Source organism: Lepidothrix coronata, unplaced genomic scaffold, assembly GCF_001604755.1.
Source record: "Lepidothrix coronata isolate B3197 unplaced genomic scaffold, Lepidothrix_coronata-1.0 Scaffold140, whole genome shotgun sequence".
NCBI lineage: Eukaryota > Metazoa > Chordata > Aves > Passeriformes > Pipridae > Lepidothrix > Lepidothrix coronata.
Window position 1 is genome coordinate 683868 of NW_016690320.1, and position 26566 is coordinate 710433.

Here is a 26566-nt window from a genome sequence, read left to right on the forward strand (position 1 = left end):
TTCCTCTGTGTCTTCTTCTGTTCCTTCCTCTGCATCTTGTTTGCAGTGTAGTTTCCTCTGTGAGAACCAATCAGTTGTTACCTTATTAGTAGAGATGACATTATTGACAAACTGAGTAAAATCTGTTTTTGATACATATTCAACACATATTTCTTTGAAAACATTTTGTAATATTTATTCACATGTATTTGAACCGAAATGAATCAAGAACCAGCACTTGGAGCAAAACTTAGACATTTGAGACTTAACTATTGTTAATTATAGAAGTCTGCAGGACTGTGAATATATTATTTTCATATGGCTGCAACCAGTTCTTTTACTTACTGTCTATAAAGATCTTAATTTCATTCATGTAGAGAAAAAAAAAACCTTTCAAGCCCGATATCTTAAGTCACTATTTATCAAGTGTGAAAGAACAATGTCAGTGTGAATGGGATTCTATATTATCATATACTAAACTCCAATTGAGAGACAATCTCAGTTCTCAAAATTGTGTACCAGATTCAAACCTTCCCACTGTCCCAGCAATGTAATCAGAGCAAGGGTTAAATTGATACATACCAAGCAGGTACAGGAAAAATTTATTGCAAAAAATAAAGTCTTAACGTATTTTATGTGTTCTCACTGAAGTCTGTTGACAATTTTGCTATTACCAGTCATTATTTCGTTGCTCACAAGGGTTCTCATAACTGCTGGACAAGTTAATCATATCAAACCGCTTTTGTTTATCACATTACAGCAGCTCTTTTATCTAAGGAACAAATTTTAAATTTTCCTTGGGAAAGAAGTGGCATTGCAAGCTTTGCTTACAATCCTTGAAACTTCAAGATAGAGAAAACATGCACTCCCTGAAGCTGACATTTCTGCAGGTTTAAGCTAACCATAACCATTATTACATGCTCAAAGAACTATTAGAGACAGGCCACAGCTTGAGAAATCCTCACCTTTTTGTATTTATGTGGATATGTGCATCTTTCTATAGTTCCCTGTGTTGCTCCACGATTAACGTTGCCTAATCGTTCCTCCAAGTGAATCAGCTCCTAAAAATCATGAAGGAATAAACAGTGTAAAAACTACTATTTCAACTACCTTGAGTAAACACTAAATTTTATTTTAACCCATTTCCAATTTTAGAATGACAAACTCTTATTTCCCAACTTACTCAAATACAGGCAAAGCCAAAAAAAGCAAGTTGTGTGGGAAAAGTGATGGGCTTCTGTAGAAAAAACCCCACAACACTGCCTGGTATTTCAAGTTATAGGGAAACACTATTTTACTACTAAAAAAATTGGAATTTTTTTGTCAGCTAGGAATGGTTATCAGTATGTTCACATGTACTTTTGTGTCTAATGAGGAAAATGCAATTAAAATACACTATGTAAATATTTAGTTTCTACCAGTCATTAAGGCTTAGAAGAATAAAAAAAGTTGCTTAAGTTGAAATATAATGACTGATTTATTTTTCTCCAGCAATGAGTTTATTGGAAGCATGAGATGTCACTGAAGAGGTTTTCAGTGGACTAGGTCATTAACTCTCTGCATCTGATACCTTTTGTTTTCTCCTGTTTTATTTTCTTCACTCCACTTCAGCTCCTGCACTACAGAACAGGACAGCACTGTTACAGTGGCCAAGTTTCAGCCCTGCTAGGAGGATCCTGGCACAGTTGTTCAGAGACACCACTACCTTCTACCAGTGTATCATGTGAATACTCCATCCTACTACTGGGTGGAGGGCAGAGCAAGATGTCCTGTCAGTTAATAACCACCTAAGCCTGCCTTGTCCAGGGCTCCTCTGACACTGTTCAAGGTGCTTTTGTTCCAGTTCACCGTGGTGAGGGCATTCCCGAAATAAAGACTATTTTCTTTATGATTCTTTTGTATCTATATATAGAACTAGCTCTACCATACACCCTCCCCATATTCCCTCATGACACATTTTGACATTTATCTAGTTTTTTCTATTACAAACCTCAAAATTGCCCCTGAAAGGGCCTCTGAATGATGTTCCATCCAATCCCGATGAAATGTAACGGATGTGAGGGTAGCCCGCCATGTCTGGTACCTATTCAAACAGCAGATGTTCAGTTAAACCTATTCAGAACAGTCTCAGTATTTTACTGTTCACTTCACAAAATTTAAGTTCCTTTTGCTTTCATTGACTTGCTTATTATTTATACTCCTCAGCCTGAGCAAACAATTCCAACTGAAAGCACAACACAAACACCACTCTGAGCCCTCTAAACATAACCAGGAGCAAAACAGAAGTGAGACCAGATCCTCTATTATCATCTCTCCCCATCTGCATTACATATGGCTTGGACTCAATCTCCAAGTCTCAAAACCTCAAACCACATTGTATAAGCCACCAAAAATATCTACCTGTTTCTGTAAACAGAACACCTAGCAGCTACACATGAAGTTATGAAAAGGACTTGCTACAGATTCACAAATTTAAGTTTTTAGTACCACAGAAGAAACAAGGCTAATACCGAGACTGAAAAAAACAGCCAAAATTCTTATCTTACCCAAAACAACAGAACATCTTCAGACACACTTCAAAATTAGAGGCAGATAATTAACACTCAAAACTCTCATCTGAAGTCATAGGTAACTCTAAGTACACTCCATATTCAAGCATCCACTGACTTCCTTGCATATTAAGAGATACAAGCAGTGAACACAATACCAGTGTCCGGTGTTATATCCCACCAGCACTTTCATACAGGAAACCTGAAAGGTAGTTAATATATCAGGGATCCCTTCACAGCAGGGCTTCTGCACTCCATTTGCACCCCAGCAGGATGAGTGAATAATGGGATTGACTTTTTGTCAGAAACATACCAGTAGCAATTTTTAATGAACAGGTGGAAAAAACCCCAAACCCAAATGATCAGCAGATTCACTTTACTTAATCCCACAGAGCACATCAATATGAGGACTGTGAGCACTGTAAGCAGCACTTCACGTGGAAATAACATTAAGTACTTAAGAACTATCTTCCTTTCCGTGCTATCAGCTGATAATGCCTCTGCTGCTGTTTATGACAGCTCAAAATTCATCTTATGAGACTGCCAGCAAGTCAGATATCCCAGATATTATTCATGAAGTCTGGTATTCACGTGTGGCTTTTCTTCTTTCCAGCAGACACTCTGAAGCTTAACATATATGAAGGTGTAAAACTGAATGAATGCATTATGAAAAAGCACAGGCCTACACAAAGCTACTCACAGCACAGTAAGCTACCTTTCTGTAGTTTTCAAATCCAGTATTGCAACTAAAAGCCGACAGGGACAGAAAAGATTTCTCTGCCCTAAATATTTTTTGTCCAGAAAAGAAACACAGAATCTGATTATTTTAAAGCAGTTTACACGATGCTTGTTAAATGACCACCTCATAATGCCAATCATGAGCCACAAATAGAGCCACACCACCACTATTAAGTTACAACAAATCAGAGGTATAGAAACTGAAGATGCATATTCGTGCACATATCTAAACATTTCACATAAGTAGTATCTGTTTGTGTCACAGATCTTACTGTTTGACAATACCAACTGTGAGTGTAACAAAGAAAGTCTGGGGCAGTGAATTAAAAATATGCTAATTTGTAAAATCTACATTGTGAGAAATCTGTCTCAGATAATCAGTGATTTACGATTCATGCTGTATTTAAGTGTGTAATTCTACTTCGGCTTCCAATTACAGAAAACACATTTAAATAACTGGGTCACTCATTCACACTATGAACGTATTTACTGTCCCAGGTTTTTACTGGGCATAGACCTGGCATCATTTGGAAGTTTCTACTGCCTGTTATTACATTGTGAATCGATTGCCACCACTCAGAAGAGGAAAGTCCTGATAAAAATTAACCCAAGTCTCAGAAGTGATTTTCACTGCCTGTTTTTGTATTGACCAGGATTTAAAAACAATCCTTTGGAAAGCAATGCATGTGAGAGTGCAGATACTGCACCATTATAGGAGCTGCAAAGTCCCGGGTGTATTGTGTAATTCTGTTCCAATTACAGTAATTACAGTTCCAATTGCCTCACCAGTCACAGTTTGCCAACTGCAGTGACATGCACCTGGACAGGTCTCCTATTTGGAACAAATTCTGCTACCAGAGACTATTTAAGAAACCTACTAAATTTAATTTTAACACTACAAACCCAGGAATTTCTCGGAGCACATACCACAACAACCTACTGAACTCAGACAACAGAAATATCATGTGGGATGATGTATCTTCATGCTGATAAACAGGTCCTCATGCTGATGGGGATGGCATAACAACTCTGCAAAATAATCTGAACATACAATGTGTACAGGTTCTTTTATAAAGTATCCTGAGAGTACAGCTTATACTTCTGGCCAAGTAAAACACTACTTTGAAAAAACATCTCTGTAAGAAAAAGCCCAGTTCTTCTACATCTGCAGAATAAGCAGTCTGCTAATACAGTGAGATTTTAACTGAGTACATTTGTGATACACGATGGAGAAAAGATGGGCAAGAGAGAACTATCAATAATGCCCAACTAAGAACAGTCTTACTGAAGTCTTTTGCACAATTACCATCAAGCTTCAAATGCAAAAATATTTCAGCTCTCTTGAAACAGTTTCACACACAAATTAAGTTTATTTTCAGTAAGTTTTCATATTGAACATAAGAAAAAAAGAAAAGTTTAAAGCTAAGGAAGAATGTAAGTAGTTAAAGGCAATGCCAGTCTGCACAAAGTGCTTGTATATATTCTTTTGGATACAATCAAAATAATATATATACTTTAAAGCAATATACTCTGGACCTACAAATTTCAGCACAAGTTTTTTCCTGTAGAACAAGTATCATCTGTTTCTGGTTTTGCACTTTCTATTGACACTTCCCATGATCGCAAAAATCTGCAGCAACTAAAAAAATCCAAGGCCAAGTCTGAGCCGTTTACAACACAAACATTCTGAGACAGTTTGAAACAGCTGAACTGCAGGGGAGGTTTTCTTCCCTTCTACCCTCTATCTTTGCAGGATCCTTCTGCTTTTCACTTGCCACAGTCAGTGGAGAGTACACTGTCTGGTACTATTTATCTTGTCCATCCCAACCTTCTATTCCACGGTTCATATTAAGTGTCATCTTCATATATAGTAAAACAACTTCCAACAGTAAACTTATTCAGTTCACTGCTCAGCTACTATCAATACTCAAAAAGAAGTAAAGCCAATCAATTAATGTCTTAAGTCAAATTTGAACAAGGAAAAGCTGCAGTTTTCCTAGAGAGGCTCTGTATGAAGGAACAAGTAACACCTGCTGCACAGATAAAACCCAGCTGTACCCAAATCTGAGGGGAACATAAAATGAGCCTCTTCAAAAGCCTATATTCTAGAAAAACCCCAAAGAACAGTAATTCATGTTTATATTAAGAAAATAAATAGAAGCTGCATGACCAAAGTCTGTTTTCTCAAAAAATGCAATTGTATTTGATGCTGCTAATCAAGGCTAAAGTTCATCTTTAACTACTATTACTACACCAAGTTACAGCTTTAAGTGTTCAGATATTTTACAGGACTTTCTTTGCTTTTTTGGCACAGAACAGTTGCATCTCTGAGAGCTGCAACACACACCTGCATGTCTACACTCTGAGCAATATTATTCTGACCAGCACACACCTACCATAATGTGCTGGGACTTACTGTTCTGTACCTCCAAACCCCTCCTAATTATTACAACTAAGTGTAAAGATGGCCTCAAACACTCTGAATTATTCAGCAGGTAAAGCAAGAGAACAGTCAAGCTCTGCAACAGAAGAAAAAAGGAGCACAGCATATTGAAAGCTGGATGTGTAACACCTGAGAGAGGTTAAGGTACCATAAGAAATTTTAGGTTTGTTTGGGTTTTTTTGTTGCTGTTTTTATTTGGTTTTTGGTTTAATTTATTTTTTTGAGGGGAGAGGGTTTTGTGTTGTTTGTTTTTGTTGGTTTTTTTTTTTTTTAAATTATGATTCAAACAACTCCTTCTGACCGACAAGCTGTAGTTGAGGTTCACAGATAAATTAAGGAGTCTTCTCAAGGCTTGCACCAACTGTAGAGAGATTTATTACACCAAAGTCCAAATAATTCCACTTCCACACTCCCCACCTCTAAAATTCCCATTCAACAGGATACTATTCAAAAAAGCAGAAGCAGCTGGAATCAAGAGGCTGGAACAGCATACCCTGTATGCTAATTCTTTGCTTAAGAGGTAGTTGAAACAATTTAAGAATCATGTAGATAGCTTCCATTATTTAAGATATATTTAATAAAACAGAAACAAAACTAAAAAAACCCCACAAAACACCACCCATCACCACCTCCCACTACTAACCATAATATGATCTGAAAATTGTAGATTGTATCTATGGTAATCAGAATTAAGGCTGGTATGTAGTTTACTATGAAAAAGTCATGTTCCCTCTAACACCTATGTCAGCTTATTAAATTACAGAAACTGCCATCCTGTCCCCCCAGATGTGGTAACTGGTGCAGGGCAAAAAGTCTTTCATCACCAGTGCCAAAAAAGCAGCCAAAGGCATTCAGACTAAACAGAAATTGAAGTGGCTTCTAACAACAAACACTGGCATCAGGAAAGAACAGAGGGAACAGATAAAAAGCTTTGGTCTCCTGTGTCCTCCCTGTCTGCTGTTTCATTAGTTATGCCATGCATTGATCCTCACTTGAGTTTTCCTAAAAATGATCAGTTTAGCAGAAGGGATATTTGTCCACAATGGAATTCATCTGACAGATCTTTCCTCAGCACACACACAACATTAAGACAGTAACAAGTGGAACACAAACTACTCTAAGCCACGGTCACACTCAAAGTAATTGTGTTAAATCCAGGAGGGAAACAGCCTGGCCCTTGTCTACACAGATATGAAGCAAGCTCTTCCTAACTCCTTTTAATCTAGGACTCCTCCAGAAGCAACAGTTAAACAGGTAAAAGTTTCTTCACCCAAGCTAGTAGGAAAGGAGATTTTGTTTCCCTGACCCTCTATTCGGTCTGTCAAAGCTGCTGAACACTGATTTATCTTCCCCCACGTATCTTTATCACTTTGTCCCCCTGAGGATTACAACTGCAGTCCACATTCCAGCACTGACTAGATGAAGATCAGGTTATCCACATCCAACTAAAATCAGAAACTGATATAATCAGAGTCCTAATTTCATTAAAGCCCAAATAATCCATTATGCCCTTTACAGTCTGGCAGTAGTCTGAAGGGGTTTTAGTACTCCACAGGAGAAATGCATACTGCCAACAGGGCTGCGTGGCATTTCAGAAAGTGGACTCAACACTAAGCAAATTTTTAGTTGAGTGACTGCATCAATTACTGTAAAAGACAACCCCCTCTCAAAACAAACAAACGAACTAAAAGAACAGCAGCAGTTTATGACATCTGCATCAAAAACATCACTAATGACTGGAAACTGGAAATTTCTATTTAGTACCCTCTGTACTTACAGAGAGGAGAAAGCCCTCCTCAGAACATTAACCACTTAGCAGAGGGACTCTACCCACAGTTCAGCCTCTCCTCCCCTGTCCCTATTCCTGAAGTTACACAGAAAAAAACAAAAAGGTGGCAGCTGCACTTCATCTGCTGCCTTTTATGGCACTTTTGTTGAACTTTAAGTTTGTTAGATGAAAAACTCCCCTGACTACTTGCTCTCTGTTAAAAATCAATTTTGCTGACATATCCGCTGTACTCTTCACGTAGATGCAAATGAAAACTTTGACTTTTATTACTGCCATAGAAGAGGGAGAATCATCAAAAGGCATTTGTAATGCTTTCAACTCACTGCATATATAACTTCTAGCGGTGCTCTAACCTGCCTTTGTCTTCACCTAGTGCATGTAATCTGAATACACCTAAAATTAGTCACAGACTCAACTCAACTTCAAAGTTGTAACACTCGATCTGATCTCAGCAAGGTTCAAGCCAGATCCCAAACACTCGAGGAAGTGCTGCTTACAGCAGTCTGTTCATGATAAAACACGCTACCAAGTACAGTGTGTACAAGGCCTCAAGATACCAACAGCTTCAGCTCCTCTCAGTCACTCAGGAATTACCATTATAAGTATTAGAATATCCCTACACAAACATATACACAAGTTTCTGTAGAGTTAAAGAACCTTATTTCATCTGCCTCTTTTAGCAATTAGCAACAGCAGCTACTGAGCAGAAAGGCAGGAGTCCCTAAAATATCACACAAAGTTCAGAAGTTTCCTATCAGAGCTTTCTCCTGTTCTACTACTGAAAAGACAACCAACAGTGGGGTCCCAACTACTTGCTCATGTAACATTTTAGTTGTAGGAATACCCCAATTAAAGTTAAAATACAACTAGTTTCTCATCACACTGTAATATAAGAATCCTCTGAACTCTGAAGTTTCTAGAAACTTCACAGCAATAATGGAAGTAAATCCCATAGTTGACTTATTAGCCCTGGGACTTCTGGTACCACTCGTTGGATCCAGAGGAGGACCAGAACTCCAACAGGACTGCGATGCCACTCTGGACAGGACTGTGATCGCTACCTCAACAGGACTGTGACCACCATCCAGACCAACAGGTTTCCTTTCCTTTTATTTTGCACCCAGGGGGCCATGTGGTGCTCAGCACAGGGGCCAACAAACACTGTTCTGTTCTTGTCCCAGGGTGATGGGTTATATATCTGTCTTTGGGGGTTAAAACCAGTTTTCTCTGTATCATTGTATTTATTGTAATCTTTTTAGTAAATTATAACCTCTCTTGAGTTGGGTTCATTTCTCCCACCAGTTTACTTTTAAACCAGCTCAGTAACACTTAATGCTACAAAATTATATACTTTATCACAAAGAATTAGGTTGATGAATAACAAAAATTATTTGAAAACAATCAAATCTCTAGATGGAATTCTAATTGTGTTGTATATACACCTTAAAAAAAGCATCAGTACTAATTCTCATGCACTGGTTGGAAAGTTGGTACCTTTAACAATCCAAAACTCTATTAAAGAACAATCTGAACTTTAAAAATCAGATGCAGAGGGTCAATGCATTGCAATGCAAGTGACAATTTAATTCAAGTATGTTTCATTTTACAGGAGCTGAAGTTAGAAATATTAATGTCCTGTACTGTTTTATCACACAATGAGCCTGTTCAAGCTCCCTAACTGGGAGTAACACACAGACAGATACAGTGAGGTATTCTTTTCTTCAGCTGAAGCACTTTGCAGCGATGTATACATGTCCAGTTTTCCTGACAAACAAAATTACAATGAGCAATAACCATAATTTTTCATAAGCTACATCCTTACCATTAGAGGGAGTGCCCCTATTTGCAAGTGATGCAGTCGAGGAGGTGCATGGTAGTGGGCCAAGTGAGGATGCAAAGGCCCTGGAGGGTAAGTAGCTGCAGTCACACCAGCTTCAATTCCTAGTTCCCTGTCACATGAATGAAAGTGGCATTACAGGAAAGGTACATCTTGCTTCCTAGGTACAGTTCCACTGCTTTGGAAAACCTACAACCCAGTACAGCTACAATAACAGGTTTACATATGAATCTTTTTTTTCTAACCTTGTTTAAACTTCACTAAAGACATCCTACCCTAAGTGAAAGTTCTTTTTAAAACAGCTGTGAAGATCTATTATGAGAAATCAGTTGAGATGACTCCACATTTGTAGTGCCCAGGAATATCATCCTTGTGGAGCCTTCTCTGCAGCACATTCTGTGGGAACAGCAGCTGCCAAGCATGCAGCTCTTCCCTAATGGTCCAAAATATTTTTTTAAATAATAAATATGTTGTGGAATTTAAGTGCATGCTTCATAAGTGAGCCTGATGCAATTTTGAGTAAGTTCAAACAAAGAGGAGAGAGAATACACTAGTTCATTACCTCAAATCCAAGCCTCTAAAAACACTAGAAATATACTTAAGACACTGAGTACTCAAAGCAGTATTTCAAAGCTGTATCAACATCTGTAAATTTTAAGCTATGGGTGCATGAAGCACGTTTTAAAATCCCAGCCAGCATCATCAGTGCTGATCAGCACATCCCACCCTTCTGTCCCCAGTCCCAAAGAGCTCAAATAATGTCTGATTACTAACCAGGCAGATCTCTCTGGAGCTTGTCGAGGATGGGAAGACATAGTCTGAGGCACATGAATGTGATGCCCATGCCCATAATTGGGATGCATTCTGTGAGGATGTGGAGGAGGCCGCTCATGAGCACGTCTAAACAACAGAAACCAGCAACAGTTATTTTCGCATATTTGTTAATATCAAGAAAGCAACATCTATAACCAGAATGTTACAGACTGAGTTACTGCAATGCCTTTAAAATAAGAAACTCCCCATGCAGTACTTTAAATTCAGCTTTAGGTATAAGTTAGAAACTAATTATAACATAGATTTTATATTCAAAACCAAAGCCAGCTTCAGTTGCAGTGATCTGTCCTTCTCTCAGCAGACACAACCACAGAAAGGCTGACAAAGTGTTTAATCCTGACCTCAAACAGCAGGTAGGAAAGAGAAAGCCACATGACAGCCACATTCAGATTCAGAGTCATTTACAGCTCTGCTGCAGTTTATTTCTAGTAAAACTATACTAGCAAAAGTAATTAGGGGAAACTTAATACACTAATAAGAGGACATTTTCCTTGAAACATGTCATAGCTCAGGTAATAAGAGCACACAGTTTTTTTCCATGCTAGTTGGTATAGAACAACTATGGATTTGGGAAAAAAAAACAAACAAAAAAAACTTCAAAAAAAACCTGCTGGCTACTCTATCACTTCCCAGTCACAAGAAGAAATGGCTTAATAATTTTCTTTCCATTGCTTTCTGCGCAGAAGGGATGGGTTTTTATTCAATCTAGAAACTTGGATTTTGCCAAAAGCAGTGCACGTTCCTGAGGTTCGGTACCACCTTAAACTACCTGTCAAAGCAGACCAGACATTTTGTAAATTTACCTGTCTAGAGAGGTAAAAATTTCCTTAACAGCACACTATTCTAATCACTGTAGAGTGACACTTCTCCAGAGAAATCTGTGTCAATTATGTGAGAAGTGTTCATTTTCTGCAATGGCACAGACCAACACGGGAACAGGACTATCAGCAGAAGCTACTTCTAGTATCACCTCCCTTCAGTTTATCAAGTAACTATGGGGGAAAAATCTGGAAGAACACATTTTAATAAAAAACCCCATATTTAAATTACAGAAATAACTTACAAATTGTAACACTCTTTGGTTGTTCATCCCACAGTCTTTATATTAAGCGGGTAACCAGATTTGAAGTAAACAGAAAGCCCATATGTCAGACAAATGCAGTGCACCCTGATCCACTGCCTTCTGCACATTTTATGGCCGATTCCAAGACCCTAAGAAGTTTCAGCTGTTGTATCCACACTTGATCCATGACAGTGAGAAGTGGACTCAAACCATTCTCTACCTCCAATCCTGAAAAGCTCCTACATTGTCAGACAGAAGAAATACCAGCTAGACTATCCCTTATGTTATTTGTAGAAACTAAGGGTGAAAGAACAGGTTAAGAACACTTTGAGATTGCAGGCCATGGAACTAAAGGAAGCACAAGCCTGCTGGCAGTCTCAAGTCTGTACTCAATAACAGAGCAAACAGGCACAAGTTTCTGTTTGTCAGAGTATAATCTGATTTATATGAGGTTGGGCCAAGACACCTACAAGACTGATTTTTGCATAGAATTTGTATGAGGATTAGAGGGGAACAGAAAGACCAAGGGCAAAACAATTTCACCTGATTACAAATCAAAACTACAGAGGAGAAATGTCACTGAGCAAACCAGCACTGTCTGACCCAGACTGAAGTCTCTCTGAAGACTGGTGACTTCAGAGAGAATGTCAAGAAAAATCTATCAACATTTGACTACGATTTCTGTACATAGAAAGGAAATGCTAAGAAAGGCTAAGAAATGTCAATAACCACAATTCCAATCCTCAAACTACTGGAAAATTTCCAGATCTGACAAGATAGCTACTGCTATTATTCTTCCTTAAATATCCTGCTGTCTCACAGTCACTGCCTAGTCTGTCATGTGCCATTTGTGAGCAGTTACTGCCTATTGATATTTTTATAAATAATCTGGAAACTGCCTCAAAAGTTGCAGTTAAAGCAAAATTCTCTTCAAGCATTAAATGAGTTTTAAGTTGCTTATGAGTAAAACTTGTATAACAAAATTAGGAGCAACAACTAGAGAGCTCATTCCTGAAAATCCCTTGGATATTTAAACGTGTTATCTCCAGAATCAAAGTAACTTCAGTTACTATGTGATTGAATACTAAGCTACTACTGACCTGGTATGTGTTGACACTAGTGTAATGACTCTAGTTAAGCAACAACAGGAGCATGTCTTAGTATCACCAAAGCTACATCTCAACATTGTGTAATATCTGTATGTGAATGTGATCAATCTCCTCCTCCTCTTCTAAAGACATAAAGGCATAGGAAAGACATGCAGGTATCTAATCTGAATTAAACTTGGTAAACAGTCCTTTTGATAAATTGTTCATTTAATTTTAAAGCATTAGTTAGATAAAAAGAATCTCAAGGCAAAACACGGTGTCAAGGAACACGTTTGAACAGAGCTTATGATGTACTTTTAGGCTGTTAAGCTTGAAAAGGAATTCCTGCCTGTTATTCAGAGGATGAGCAGTGGGCAAAAGAAACACAGGGTCCCCTTGTCTTCCATGCCCCACTGGTGCCTTACCTGGAGACACTACTGGGAGATGTAACGGAGCAGGTTCACTCCTAATGCTCATGTGACTGTGACGGTACATAAAGACACTCCTCACCATGGTCTAACACTAATAACAGTTCCTAACCATGCAATTAACAGTTTGAGAGTCACATGCAACATTTTACAAACCTGAGGGGAATGAATTACATGTTTAGATATTGTTCTGAGTACATTTGTGACATACGTTGGGTGTTGCATCATCCTTCTTCTCTGGACCTCCATCCTCTGGATCACTTCGTGAGGATGTAGCCTCTGTGCTGGAGGTGCTGTTGCAGGAATGTGATGGGATATAGGCTGGTGTGTTGCAGGAAGATGCTGTGGGATCGGAGCAGCTGCATTGGCTAAAGGATGAGTTGGTGGTGGAGGTGGAACAGGATGAGAAGATGCATGAGAGGAGATTGAAGGATGGAAGGGATGCACTGGATGAGGGATGACATAATCTACTTGAGGTGGAGGTTGTGGCTGTGGAGGAGGATTTCCATGAGAGTGAGGACATGCAGAAGCTTGATGGTGAAGAGGTCTGGTCAAGGAAGCATCTGCAATGAAAACATCAGGTGCTTTTTATTTGGTCAGTAGCAGGTTTTGACGTAAATTTATTTTAAAAAGTATCTTCACACAGGTGCTTCAGTATTATTACACTAGTGTAAACAGTGGCAACATGGGAACATGTGTTTATGCAATTTTTAAATAAAGTGATTCTAGCAATATACCCTACAAGAAACCAACATTTTCTGCAGTCAAAAGTATTTTGTTTGCCAGTGTTGGCAAAAAAAAAAAAAAAAAAAGTGTGATACACACTGAGAAACGAACATAGAATGGTTTGGGTTGGAAGGGACCTTAAAGGTCATCTAGTTCCAACTTACCTCCCATGGGCAGGAACACCTTCCACTAGACCAGGTTGGTCAAAGCCACATCCAATTTGTCCTTGAACACTGCCAGGGATGGGGCAGCTACAGCTTCTCTGGGCAACCTGTGCCAGGGTCTCACCACCCTCACAGGCAAGAATTTCTTCCTTATACCCAATATAATGCTATTCTTTCAGTTGGAAGCCATTCCCCCTTGTCCTGCCACTACATGCCCTTGTCAAAAGTCCATCTCAGCTCTCTTGGAGCCCCTTTAGGCACTGGAAGGCTGCAATAAGGTCAGCCTGGAGCCTTCTCTTCTCCAGGCTGAAAAACTCCAACTCTCTCAGCCTGTCCTCATAGCAGACGTGCTCTAGCCCTCTGTGCAACCTCATGGCCCTCCTCCAGACTTGCTCCAACAAGTCTGTGTCCTTGTGCTCAGAAGCCCAATCTGGATGCAGTACTCCAAGTGGGGTCTCATGAGAGTAGAGTAAATGGGGAGAATCCCCTCCCAATTTTACTTCATGTTTGTTGTTTAAAAGTTCAATCCCCGCCCCTTTCCAAGTTCACTATTCTGTAGAGACAAAACCCAAAAAGACAAATCACAAACAAGTGAGTTTTCACTCTGAGCTTGCTAAAGCAGAACTCACTGGGGGTATGGGACAAGGGACCAACCAAGGAAAATTAAATAAAAAGCCACTGTTAGAATACAAACGAGATGAAAAATATTTTCATAGTAAATACGGTTTTGAACTCTCAGTGTTATTATGGTCACTCAGAAGAAGATATTTGAACTTGACCCTTGATCCTGTTCAAATCCCCTACACAAATACATTTCTTAATATGAGTTTTGCTAGGCCAGTTCTAAGGTGAGTGCAAGCAGACAGTAGGAGTTTTTCCCACGTTGTCAGGGCAGCTGTTCCATCAGTACTTACAAGGAGAGTGCATGTAATGGCGACAGGAGGAGAGCGACGCCTGAGGAGGAGGTTGGGGCTGTGGCTGAGCAACGATGCTCGATCCATATCCGTCTATGGTCAGGGACTGGCTCGGCCCAGCCCCAGCCTGGTGCCCGTAGATTGTCGTTCGGGATGAAGAACCAGGACAGCAGGGATCAAAAGCAGACGTTCCATGGAAAGCACCACTTCCGTGACTTCTTATACCACTGCTGCTTAAGTCCACTGGCAGTGCCTGCTGTGCAAACAAACCAGCTTTTTTCAAGCAATTTTTCAGACATTGAAAGCAAAGCCACATTCAAACGTGACGTTATAAAAAATAAAAATTACTACTATCACAAGCAGCTGTTTTAAGTTTTAAGGCTTGACTCTGGAACATTCTTTAAACGTGGTTAACATTTCTTATTCCTAAGTTCTTGTATCTGGGTGAGACACTAAATTCATTACAATAGATTCTGTAAAAAAACCCAACCAAACAAAAAACCCACCCACAAAAAAACTCACAAAAACCAACCAACGAAACCAAACCAACCAACCAAAACCATAAAAACACCAACAACCCCCCTGATGGATAAATCAGTAAGTATATGGGAGCTACATGCATTGAAATATTTGGATGCAAAACTCGCTTTTAGCATTTCAGTTGTGCCTAATGTATTACACTCAAAACAGTAACCAGACTGATAGTTCTGCATGTTGTAAACTAAGATTGCACAGTACTGTTCTTTCTTATAACTGTATTGTTTTAAAGCTGTGATTTAGTTACTGAAAAAGCCTTAAAAAACAATGCTTTTAGAGACACAACTCTTTTATGCCTTTTATATACAGAACATTAGATTTCATGTTTTTCTTCTCTCAAAGCAGCTCAATTATTTGCATTGCAAAACTGCTGTGATGGGCAGTCGTTTCAAAGTACTTATGTTTGGTTTGCTTAAATAGTCACTATCATAGTCATCAAGAGGTCAACTGTCAATGATTACTTGTCAGATTGTAACTTTCTATAAAATTTCAGTTTTTTGTATTCCTATATTATAGCTCAAATCCTCCTTTTAAGTTCCCTTCTATAATGCCCAATGCAGAGCAAGAGAATCATTTATAATTCAGCACCCTATTCTATCCTCTCACATCTGTAACAGCTTGAAATCCCAAGTCACAAGGTGGGATTGTGAGAGAGCCACAAGAACGAAACGTGCCTGGTCGTGGTACGTGGTGCCAGAACTGCTGCTCGCTCCACACGGGGCAGGCACGGGGGGAGGCCTTTCCACAGGGCAGCTGGAGTCACTGAACGAAGGAGAGAGCGGGACAGCTGGGTGAGGGTTGTGGTGGTGGTGGTGGTGATGCTGGAAGTGGTGGCCATGCTGCTGAAAGCAGCTTGTATGTGGGTGCCCCAAGGCATGATGAGTCTGTGAAGGTCCTCCACAAGGAGAATGCTGAGGGCAGCAGGATGGTAACCTTGGCATGGCCGGAGGGCCGGTTTCCAGTGTTGTATTAGATGCAGTTCTTCTTATGTCATCTTGAAGACAAAGAAAATTCATATTCAAGTGAAAGAAATCAGTGAAGCTGATCACTGTAAAGCAGTGCCTTAATATGGAAAAAAACCCTCTGTACTTCATGATTAAATAATTAACCAACTGAAAAATAGATCTAGACTAAAACAAAACACACTGGATACAAAAAATAACATTTAGCTATGCCTGACAAATGAACCAAAACTGAATGATTCAGGGAATGTACTCGTGGGAACCACTGGTGGATGTGAACTGACACTTTCCTTATTCCACTAATTTAAGGCATGTTATCAACAGGGAAAGGAGAAAAGATTCTCCCTGTAGTTAGTGTGCAGAGACCTCAAATTCCTGAGGTCTGCCCAGGTTTTTTGTCCCTCACCTGCAGATAGGGCACTTGTTTCAGTGCTGTTGAGTGCTACCTGTATCTCCAGCTCTAGTACAGGTCTGTATAAATGTGCTCCCAAGGAAGTGATCTACAACAGGAGGCTCAAGGAATCCTTTACTTCCTTACAACACATTAAAAAACCTTCATCTCTGTAACAGTGCAATGGGAGAATTCCCAGTGAACCACATTCCATCTCCTCAGAAAGCAAGGAGGTGATTCATTACGTATAACCAAATCGTTCCAACAGGCAAAAGCAGAAAGCTCCAGCACAATTTCCTTTATCTTTACAGAGAAATCAATGATCTTTTTCAGATTCCTGTCCTCTCAACTTACTACTGTCACGTTGCAGTAGTGCCATTTAATCTAGAGGATGTCACGAACTTCCTCTACCTCCTTTGCACTCGGAAACAACACAACAGCTCAGAAAGCTCTTTTTCCGTACCTCCAGCTGAAGTACCAGCAGTGCTGCCACTGGGAAGACTGGGAGTCGTCTCTGGAGCTGCAGAGGGCTGGCTGGTGGAGATGGTGGGAGCTGCATCAGAGGCCTGCTCTGAGGTAGAGGTACTGGTACTGGTACTGGAAGCAGAACTCACGACCTGCGGCTCCACTCGAGCTGACGTGGTTGGCACAACTGTCGGCTCTAGTGAAATAAAAAAACCTTTCATGTTCCTTAACCTGTAAAAGCTACTGGGTTTTTTTTAATGTTGTTGCTGCTTTTGAATTATTTTACAAGAAATTCTCAATTCTGGCTTTGCCAGAAAGTCAGAGCACAAAAGCCTGACAGGTACAAACCACAAAAGGTAATTCTGTTTAACTCATGTGTGGAAAAAAAATTACCTTATTTTCTTTTTCTTTCTTTTTTTTTTTTTACAAAATCTGCTTGAATTTTTTTAAGAATTAACATAAAATCAATTCCCAGTCAAATCTGACATTTAAGTTTCATATGCTAAATAAAAAAAACTACTAGAAAAGAGATTAAATTACTTGGGTACTTTATGATGAAAACATTTGCTGAAATCTTCCATAAATCCACTCTACTACTCTAGACAAACTACTCTATGATTAACATATTACCTTTACAAATTTTAATGCCTACAAAGAACAGAAACACTTTTAGGTCACTCACCAAGAACATCCTAACATCTAAACTAGCAATGCTACTTTACAAACTTCAATCATTCTAGATGCATAGTACTAAAGGCTTTAGCAACATAAACTTGGCTTCTAGTCTCAACACACATTAAAAGCAGATTATCAATATTTGAGACTTCTTTTAAGAGTACAAACATATTCATCTTACATATCATCCTGGGAAACACAAACTCTTGATAAATCTTGTCCTTTACTAGGTAATTGTAACCAGGTTAAAATTTAAAATTATACTTGGTGGCATAATTCAAATTTAGTTCTGAAAAAAAATCTTTGACTGTAAGTTTGAAATTTCTCTCCAATTCATGACAAGGCAATGACATGACTAGGAATACAAGATACCATAAAAGGGAAGATTATCAGAAACAGCTCAGGTTTTTTTAGTAAAAATGTCTGCATGGATATCAGAGGAAAAAAAGCATCAAAAAACTTCAAATACTTCTCTTACACCAAGTCTCAAAATAAAATATGACTGCTTTTCAAGATTTCTCTCTATATCTAGTAGGAGTACCAGCAACTCAGTGAGCAAAAGAATAAATATATCTTCACTCTTGCAAGTCTTCCAACTCATCACATTAAAAAAACATGACCTGATACCTACATCTAAATTCCTTTGGTTTTTAATGTGGCATTTCAACATGCTGATTTTATTTACAGGAGAACATTTGCGGAGAAACGTATTAATGTTTAAAATCAGGAAAAAAAAAATCAGCAAGTACATAGGCTATGTATAGCCCACAAGGAGCAGTGATCACACAGTGCCCTGGTCTGAATGCCAACAGCTGCTGAGTGCCCTCCTGCAGTCAGCCTTGCCCAGCTCCCACCAGCCTCAGCCACCCTGCCAGCCTGGGCCTGGCTCACCATCAGCCACACAGACAGTTCTGCTTCTCCCCCACAAAACCAGTAAAAAAACAGGGGGCTTGGTCAACCTCAAACTATTAGCTAAGAGAAACAATTTCTTAACATAACTTCACAGACGTTAATCCAGGAAGACAGATGGAGGTACGACCCTTATGCTCATGAAAGCAGTCAGCAAAGTTTTAAATCCTGTACCTTTGAGGAAGACAGCAAAGTTGTGATAAACTGCACAGCTTCCTTATAACAGTGTTAATGTAGAAGTTCTATCATTTTACACTAGTTCATGTGTGAAGTTTGACACCTAAACTCAAAAATTATATTCCTGAAATCCTGAAAGACTCATCGTAGAAAGTCATTTCCTCCAGGAGGTGGGAGAAACAGCTAGTCTTAAATACATTCATTGCAGAAGTAAAAGTTCATTCAGTAATAATATATTTTAAAGTAATTTGGTTTCTGAATTTAAGACTAAATTCTATAATTTGAGTTTTAGGAGTAAAGCAACACAGCCTTTCAGCTGGGATATTTCACAGTAAATCCATAAAGAATCTGTAAACCAACTCAGCCTCTCCCTTAAAAACCATCAACCAATCAAAACTATTTCCAAGCCTTTCCAACTCTCCAACCCACCCCAAAAATCAAGTCAACTTGAAGAATAAGATACCGCAAAATACTAGAGCTTGTGATGAACTCAGGCACAGAACCACAACAGGACAAAACTGCTGTTAAAACATTAAAAGTAATATGCACACAAGAAATCCCCAAACTCACCACCGTCCACAAAAAAATAAACATGCAAAAATCTACATGAGCTTTAGTTTTTCCTTCTCTCAACTTTTTGAATATACCTGGAAGTTGCTCTTATGATTTTCAGCAGGAATAGACTTAGTAGTGCCAGCAGGTTTTAATGTTAGGGAACCATGGAAGGTTACAGCTTCAGAAACATAACATACTTTACTAGTTTCGGGTTGGTTTTTGTTTTTTGTTTTTTAATTTTTACTCCAAGGCCTGAAACAACAGCAACTATTGCAAAGCATAGGCAACAACATGTTTTCCTTTTATAGTGTTGTATTGAAGTAAGTGCATATTTTTCAAGAAGTAGTTCCAACCTGCTCTGTAATTTCTGCCTGGTGAGTCAGCCCTCAGACACACACCCAAGGCAGCTTTGGAAGAAAAATTAGATGTAACAGACAGACTGGAAATGGCTAAATTTTAATTTTAAAAGGAAGGCCACGGGAGGATTTTCTGAGCACACCACTTACCATCCTCATCCACCGTGAGGTCCACCACCTCGGCCGCATTCTGCCTCAGGGGCTGGATGACCGTGGAGATCCTGCTGCGGTTCCGCTGCTCCGGAGCTCGTGGAGCGTGAGAGCCAGAGCTCTGTCCCCAGTGGGATCTTGTGTGCCCAAGTGCAGAACGAGACCTTTGAAAAGGTTAACACTTTGAGTATTGACCTACATTTTGCCAGTATTCTTTTTTTTTTCTATCATCAGAAAAGCATTGTCGCATCGAAATAGCCCCCGACTCCACTCGATGAGTCCTCACAAACACTGCTGCAGCCTTTGCCACAGAACAGAACAGCAAATACCCAACACAGAGTTTGGTATTGTACATTGTACATTGTACACCTTGTTCCATGTACATACAGGTAACTTGCAAAAAATTCACTGTGAAACCCTACAAACACGGTCAGGCAGCAATTACATCTGATGTTGTTTTAACTTTATCAGTAGATGAAGACTCTCCAAATCCTACACTGTTCCTATGCAGTCTTGAACAGCAGGTCTATAAATGACAACAAAACTGCAGATAATAACAATTTGTGAATCTAAAGTACTTTTGCTTGTTAACTTGTGACAGATTGTGTTTTCAGAGGACAATTTCTATACTTCAAATTTCAAAAAAGTCCAAGAAGTGCAAAATCTCTGGACTTCTCTCTTTAAAAATTTTGTTCCCCCTTCTTGAAGAACAAATATAGCTCTGTGTAATACTGAAACTAAAATGAAATGTGGCTTGAGAAGAGGAAATCATAAGCCTGTAACCATACCTAAGGAAAGGGATGGTTTTACCTCTCTAATATAACACTCAGCACCCAGTCTGTTTAATTTAGCCACTCAAAACAGTGATCTTTGAGTCTGTATGCCCTTTCTAAGATACAGTCTTTAATTAAGGGAACAGTATTTTTACAGTATTGTATTTACCATTTCACTCTCAAAAAACTTTGACTCTTCAGTATTTACATAAATCAAGTGGCTCTAATTTTCCAATTTGGAAAAACAATGTACTCAGATTTCAGAAAAGGAAAATGTGAAGAAAAGGGAATGACTTCACTAAAAACAAACAAACTCCACTGCACAAATCACCATGGAGCTACCACTGTTTTGGCTGTAGTGTTGCAGAAGATAAGGGAAGAAAGAACTAATTTTTTCAAGTCTTTTAAGGCTACCACAGAAAACATTTCTTATTGATGCTGGGAAGATACAAAGCTATTTTTTTAATGTATCTTATCTGTCTTCAGTCAGGTTTGAAGTTTTCTTCTTCAAGGAACTCCACTTTAATAGATTCTATAAAACCTGACAAATATGGAACTAAACTTCCAGACAGGCATGGAAGAAACAGGAGAGCATACACAGCAGGTGCTTCAAAAAAAGCAGGATGAGAAATGAGATTACCTGAGAAATGCTCAGGTAATCCCTAGACAGTCAACTCAGCCTACACTTGCTCTCTCCAGGATCTCCCTGTGCAGCTCTGCTTTGCCAAAATTCTGCCCATCAGTCACACCAACTACAATCACCTCAGCAACTCCAGAGTAGTTGGAATTGTCAAGCTTTGGCAAAGCTGTGCTTTGGGGTTTTTTGTTCATGGGGGTTTTTTGTTGTTATTTGGGACTTGTTTTGTTGGGCTTGGTTTGTATTTTTTTAACAAAAAGTGCTTACTATGCATCCTGGTCAGAGTTTCAGTGATGTTAAGCCACACAGAGTATTGTGACAGACCTGCAGACAAGCCAAACTATTAATACAGAGAGATGCAAATCTCACCTGTAGTTTTCACCAACTGTGACAATCTCCACTTCGCTGTCTGTTGAGGTAACATTTATTTCTTCGTTAGCAGTGACCTGGGGAGTGGAGGATGCTTCAATCACCACAACATCTTCATCAATACTTCCTGAGGAGGAAAAAGGAAGAAGAAAGTTTGCACACTTTATCTATCTCAGGAGCTGTCATTATAAGAGACTGTTTTTCCTAGACTAAAAATACATGTAGACAGAGAATTCCATGTCAAAGCTTTAAGTGCAACTGTCAAATATGTGACCTAATTATGAAAGGGAGCAATTCTGCTGTAAATATTGAAGTAAAAAAAGGAAGGAGACAGAGGACTGGGTGTGGGGTAGCTATGCAAACTTGAATTATACCGTATTGAAATAAATTAGTGGATTTTATTACCAATAAAATTCACTTTTTTAATATAAAACCAGAATAAAGTGGTTTGTTATCACTAATAGCTTTTTTTTTAACATGTTTTTATAGTTATCAAAGTTCCAGCCTAACATGCAGACATATGAAATACTTTTCTACTGCTGTAACATTGACAGTGACAAGTCTGAGCTATCTAAAATACTCAAATTGAGCTATGGATAGTTCACTGAGCACAAAAGAATTTCCTAAATAGATGAGCTATATACCTTAGAAATCATGAATTCTGTTCTTTGCAAATTGCTTCAAGAAAGTGCTTGCAGCATTTGGGCTCATTCAAGTCAACACTAACATCCTGTATGGGCTGACTGTTCTCAGCTGCTCTACCCAGTGACAAGGGGGGGCAGATTATCCATTTTCCCCCATATCGACATTTTTATATTTTGAAGAAAACCAAACTGCATCACTTATTTTCCAATAGCTTTTGTTTTCTGGTCACACTTATCCCAGAAAAACTGGTGGCTGAAGATGGAAACAGTGATGCTTCTAAATACTGGTACTCAAACTTTTGCAGTTGTACGTAATAAAATTTAATTCTCAGAACTTGTACGAAAATTTTGGGGAAAACTGAAAATATGCAATGTCTAAAAAAAAAAGTCACATTCCAAAATTGAAAATATTGAAAGGCAAATTACTCAAAAGTTAAAGGCAGCAGCTCAAGTCACCATCCCATTCAGAAGAATGTAAATATCATCGTTATCACAGGCAAATAAGCAACGGCTTCCTTACGCAAAACTATCTCAGAAGCTCCTCAGACAAAACCAGCCAGCCCAGCAGCTGGGAAAGGCAGTTAGAAAAACATAACTGTCTTTCTCCCACCTTCCAAACATGCACTTCTCTGAATTATGGCATGTTTGAGAGCACTCCTCAGAGTCCACATGTCCTCAAGGTTCAGTATTTATTGAAATTTATGACAGGTGCAAAAGAGGAAAGATTTAGGCTTAAATATGATTTTGTCACTTCAGAAAATAAACAGGTCCTCCTTGAGGACAAAATCAGGTGCCTTGTGCACCTATAGGAAAATTCACCCAGTGTGCAGCTCTGCTGAAATTCTTACACAAGCTTAGCTCACAAAAAACAAAGGGAGTTCTAAACTGAGTACCTACACAATTTAGATACTCACCTTTGTCAAGGTTTGAAAGTTCATTTTACCTAATCTTTTTTTTTTAAGCAAATCTTTAGTCAAGATGCGATTTTATAGACTACACGAGTCAGACTGTAGAAACCACCAGGACTGCTACTGAATGAACAGGTTTTATGATTTCCAAAATAACAAAGAAAATCTTTAGGGAAACAGTCAAAGTCTCTCCAAGTAGGATACAGCACATAGTTCAAGCATATGCTGTTTCCTACTGTTCATGCTTCTAGTAACACCTTCCCAAGTCAAAAGCACAAACTGATGAGGTTTTCACCCCATGGAGAACTTTCCCATACAAGGAACTTTCTGCAAAATTAAACAGAAAAAACTCTAAACTATGCATATATTTGTTCAATTGTTTTCCATAGTCCACCGTGACAAGGTGGACTCACTGTCTCGCTTTTAGCACATACCAGTCGCTGACCAGCCATCTTCTGTCTGTAAAGAACTTCAAGGAAAACTGATCTTAAAGTATGAATACCTTACTCATCAATGTATCATCTAAATGACTGAACCCATAAGAGAGCAGTTAAATCTGTATAATGAGTGTTAACTACACTAATCCTCAAGTCCTTGAAGGTAATCTCCCTTCAAGGAGAAGAGTCACTGGATCGTTGACAGCAGAATAGTTATGCAGATGTGAGGTATTTTGTACTACTTTCAGAATAATACCCATGGCTATAAAACAAACAGAAAATTATCCTCCCGCAGGTACACACTACTTCTCTCTGTCATCTTCTGAATCACAAATCATAGCAAGCAAATTACACCCTCCTTGTTTGTGACTAAATTAGCCTTTGGGCTACCACTGACAGACTCATTCTACATTTTAAATGAGCTAGTTAAAAACAAAACTTCTGAAAATTACAGCTAGGATTTTTTTCAGTTTCCATAGAATTTGGGGTGTTTTTTCCCTGCTCACATCCACAAATAATATTTTATAGTGCATGCAAAACACTATATATTTCAGTTTGCAAGATTTGCATATCCCAACAATTCGGACCTTTGAACAGCAGTTGGTAATTAAGTTTTGTATGTGACTATTAATCAGAAATAATCAGTAACTTCTTTACAAAAACTTTTTCCCTCTCTTTTAAAAGATGGAAACCTAGTGCTCAGCTAGCCTGGGAGAAGGGATAAACTACACATGCTTGAATCCAAATCTGAACATATGCCAAATTATAATCCTCCCTTAAAAATAAAAACACACCCTCCTCCAGGCCTCCCATCACAAAGACAGTAAATCTGACAGATTAAAGTACTTTACTGAGTAGAATAAAACTTTTATAATAATATAATACTCTGTAGTCCAACATTTAGATCAGTAGATGAGTATATTTTTCCCCAGAAAATTGTAAGATTACTTCAGAACAGCAGCTGCCAGGTGCCACTGACAGACCAGCTTGCTGGGAAGCAAAGTTTAGAATCAAACACCTTAGTAACCCAGAAGGTGTAAGCAAGAGACTGAGCTTAGCACAGTATAACATGTATAATATATAATTATATTATTACTTAACTCTTAAAGATTATGGCATAACTCTTGAGATTAATCAATCATCATCAACACAAAGACCCCACCAAGGACATAAACACCACGAGTGTAATACCCAAATTTACGTTTGACTGATTGTTGTCACTCATGGCAGGTATTTTTATATCTGTTTTGCAATTAACATGGAGTTTTACCAGTTTATATATTAGATGTAAGATACTGAAAGTGTTTTACATTACATAATTTCAAGTTAGACAGTCTGACCATGCCACAAGTGAAACTAGAGGAGCTTTAAAATAAGCAGTCAAGTTCCAGTGACAAGGATGGCTTATTTTGAGTTCCAAGCTTTCACTGGATCAGACCAGGAGTCTGCTCAGGCCCACGTTCTCTCTGCCAGCTGCAAAACTCTGCAGTCAGAGCAGGAAATTCAGGGTACAAATTTTAACTAAAACCCCTCAAACCACACAGCACCCACAACAATGACAGAGTGCACCTGGTTGTCTAGTCAGTGCTCATGGACAGCTGTCACTAAGTGTGTGGAATTCCTTTCTGAACTTGCTGGTACCATGTGCCTCTGCAGCCCCTCTTGCTTGTGAATTAAAGATAATTACCTGGATAACATGTCAGCATGAAATGGATAAAATAATAATTTCCTACCAGTGTTAATGAGTACCCCATTTAACTCTCATTCTTCTTGAACTAGGTATGACTGGTACTCCCTGCCCTCAACCTTGTTAACATATTTAGCATAAATGGCGCCATTTTACGAGTGCCACCCTCTGTCTGAGCCAGTCACATTATTTGTTTGCTTTCCCTCATTCTCAGGCTCTGAAGGTCCTGTGACCCAGACAGACAAACCAAACAGATTTGTACCTTCCCCCTCTATTATCCTCAAGATTCCTGGGCACCAGAAGATTCCTCCCTTGCCTGCTGGCCTTGGAGGTCCCAGGCACTCAGCCAAGCAGGTGTTGTTGACTTCCCACCCCAGGGAAGCTGAAATCACACGGAGCACTGGCTGGAAAATCAAGCAGCTCCAAGTTCTAAGTGGGAACCTGGAACAGAACTGCGACCCCCACCCCACTGGAGGTGGCAAGGGACACCTCCATCATCATCATCTGCTTCCTCTGAGGACTGAGTGAGTGATTTGTCTTCTTTTATATAGTTTGAGTCTAGATTATGATTGGTGTACTGATAAAGCAAACTACACGTTAAGATTTGACCTGATCTGCAGAGGGTCCAGGTGATTGGAAATTATAACTGTAGTGGCAGTATAAAGTTTGTGTTGTGCTGTTTACAGATTGCACAACTGAATTCTGCTTGTAGAAATCCTGTTCCATTCTTCTCATAAAATCATAATATCCTGCTAAGAAAACAAAGCCTTAATTGTTACTGCAATTTAGTGCTGCCAACATTCTGCCAAGGATTCGTAGAACCTGCCTTTCCCTTAGTGTTGGATGGTGACAGTTTTTCTGTACCTCAGACTTACTTGGAATATACTTTCCAATAGCTGTGCACGATGGGAGAAGTTTTCCAAGACACACAAATTGCTTAGGAGGCTGCACCCTGGTGGAAGAGCCCGTGAACAACCAGAATTCCGGGCATTCTGTCCAACTCTGAGCTGTGCTAATTCAGACCTCTACTGACCGTTCTTAACCAAGCACACAAACCTCAGTCCAGAGGGCAATGCCACAGCAACCCAATTCCAGGAGCAGCAGCTTCTCAGCACAGAGAGCTGCAGCAGCAAGGGGGAAGTGCTGAAGTGAATTCCACACTAACGTTTATTACTGGAGCTATTTAAAGCTCCAACTCACAGCAGATGGATAGAGCAGCACTGATTAATGTCCACTGCTCACAGAGCCAGGTGCTTATTCCCTCATCACTTCCCAGCTCTTCTCTGACCCTTCTCCAGTAAGTGGCACAGTAAACAGGATACTTATTCCCTTCCTTATCCACTAATGCTATTGGGATAACAGCTTGGAATTATGAGCTGCAT

General features: G+C 39.2%; 1 protein-coding gene across 1 annotated transcript in view; it reads right to left on the reverse strand.

Annotated features, from left to right (window-relative positions):
• RNF111 (ring finger protein 111) overlaps positions 1-26566 on the reverse strand; it is a 45999-nt gene that overhangs the window by 4352 nt on the left and 15081 nt on the right. The window contains exons 3-13 of the mRNA XM_017827449.1: positions 21509-21635; positions 19730-19893; positions 16906-17103; positions 15764-16083; positions 14553-14808; positions 12960-13311; positions 10110-10235; positions 9321-9447; positions 1970-2062; positions 945-1040; positions 2-81 (exon numbers count right to left, since the gene is read on the reverse strand). Coding sequence (XP_017682938.1) covers positions 2-81; positions 945-1040; positions 1970-2062; positions 9321-9447; positions 10110-10235; positions 12960-13311; positions 14553-14808; positions 15764-16083; positions 16906-17103; positions 19730-19893; positions 21509-21635 — 1939 coding nt within the window. The remainder of the gene's footprint in view (position 1; positions 82-944; positions 1041-1969; positions 2063-9320; positions 9448-10109; positions 10236-12959; positions 13312-14552; positions 14809-15763; positions 16084-16905; positions 17104-19729; positions 19894-21508; positions 21636-26566) is intronic.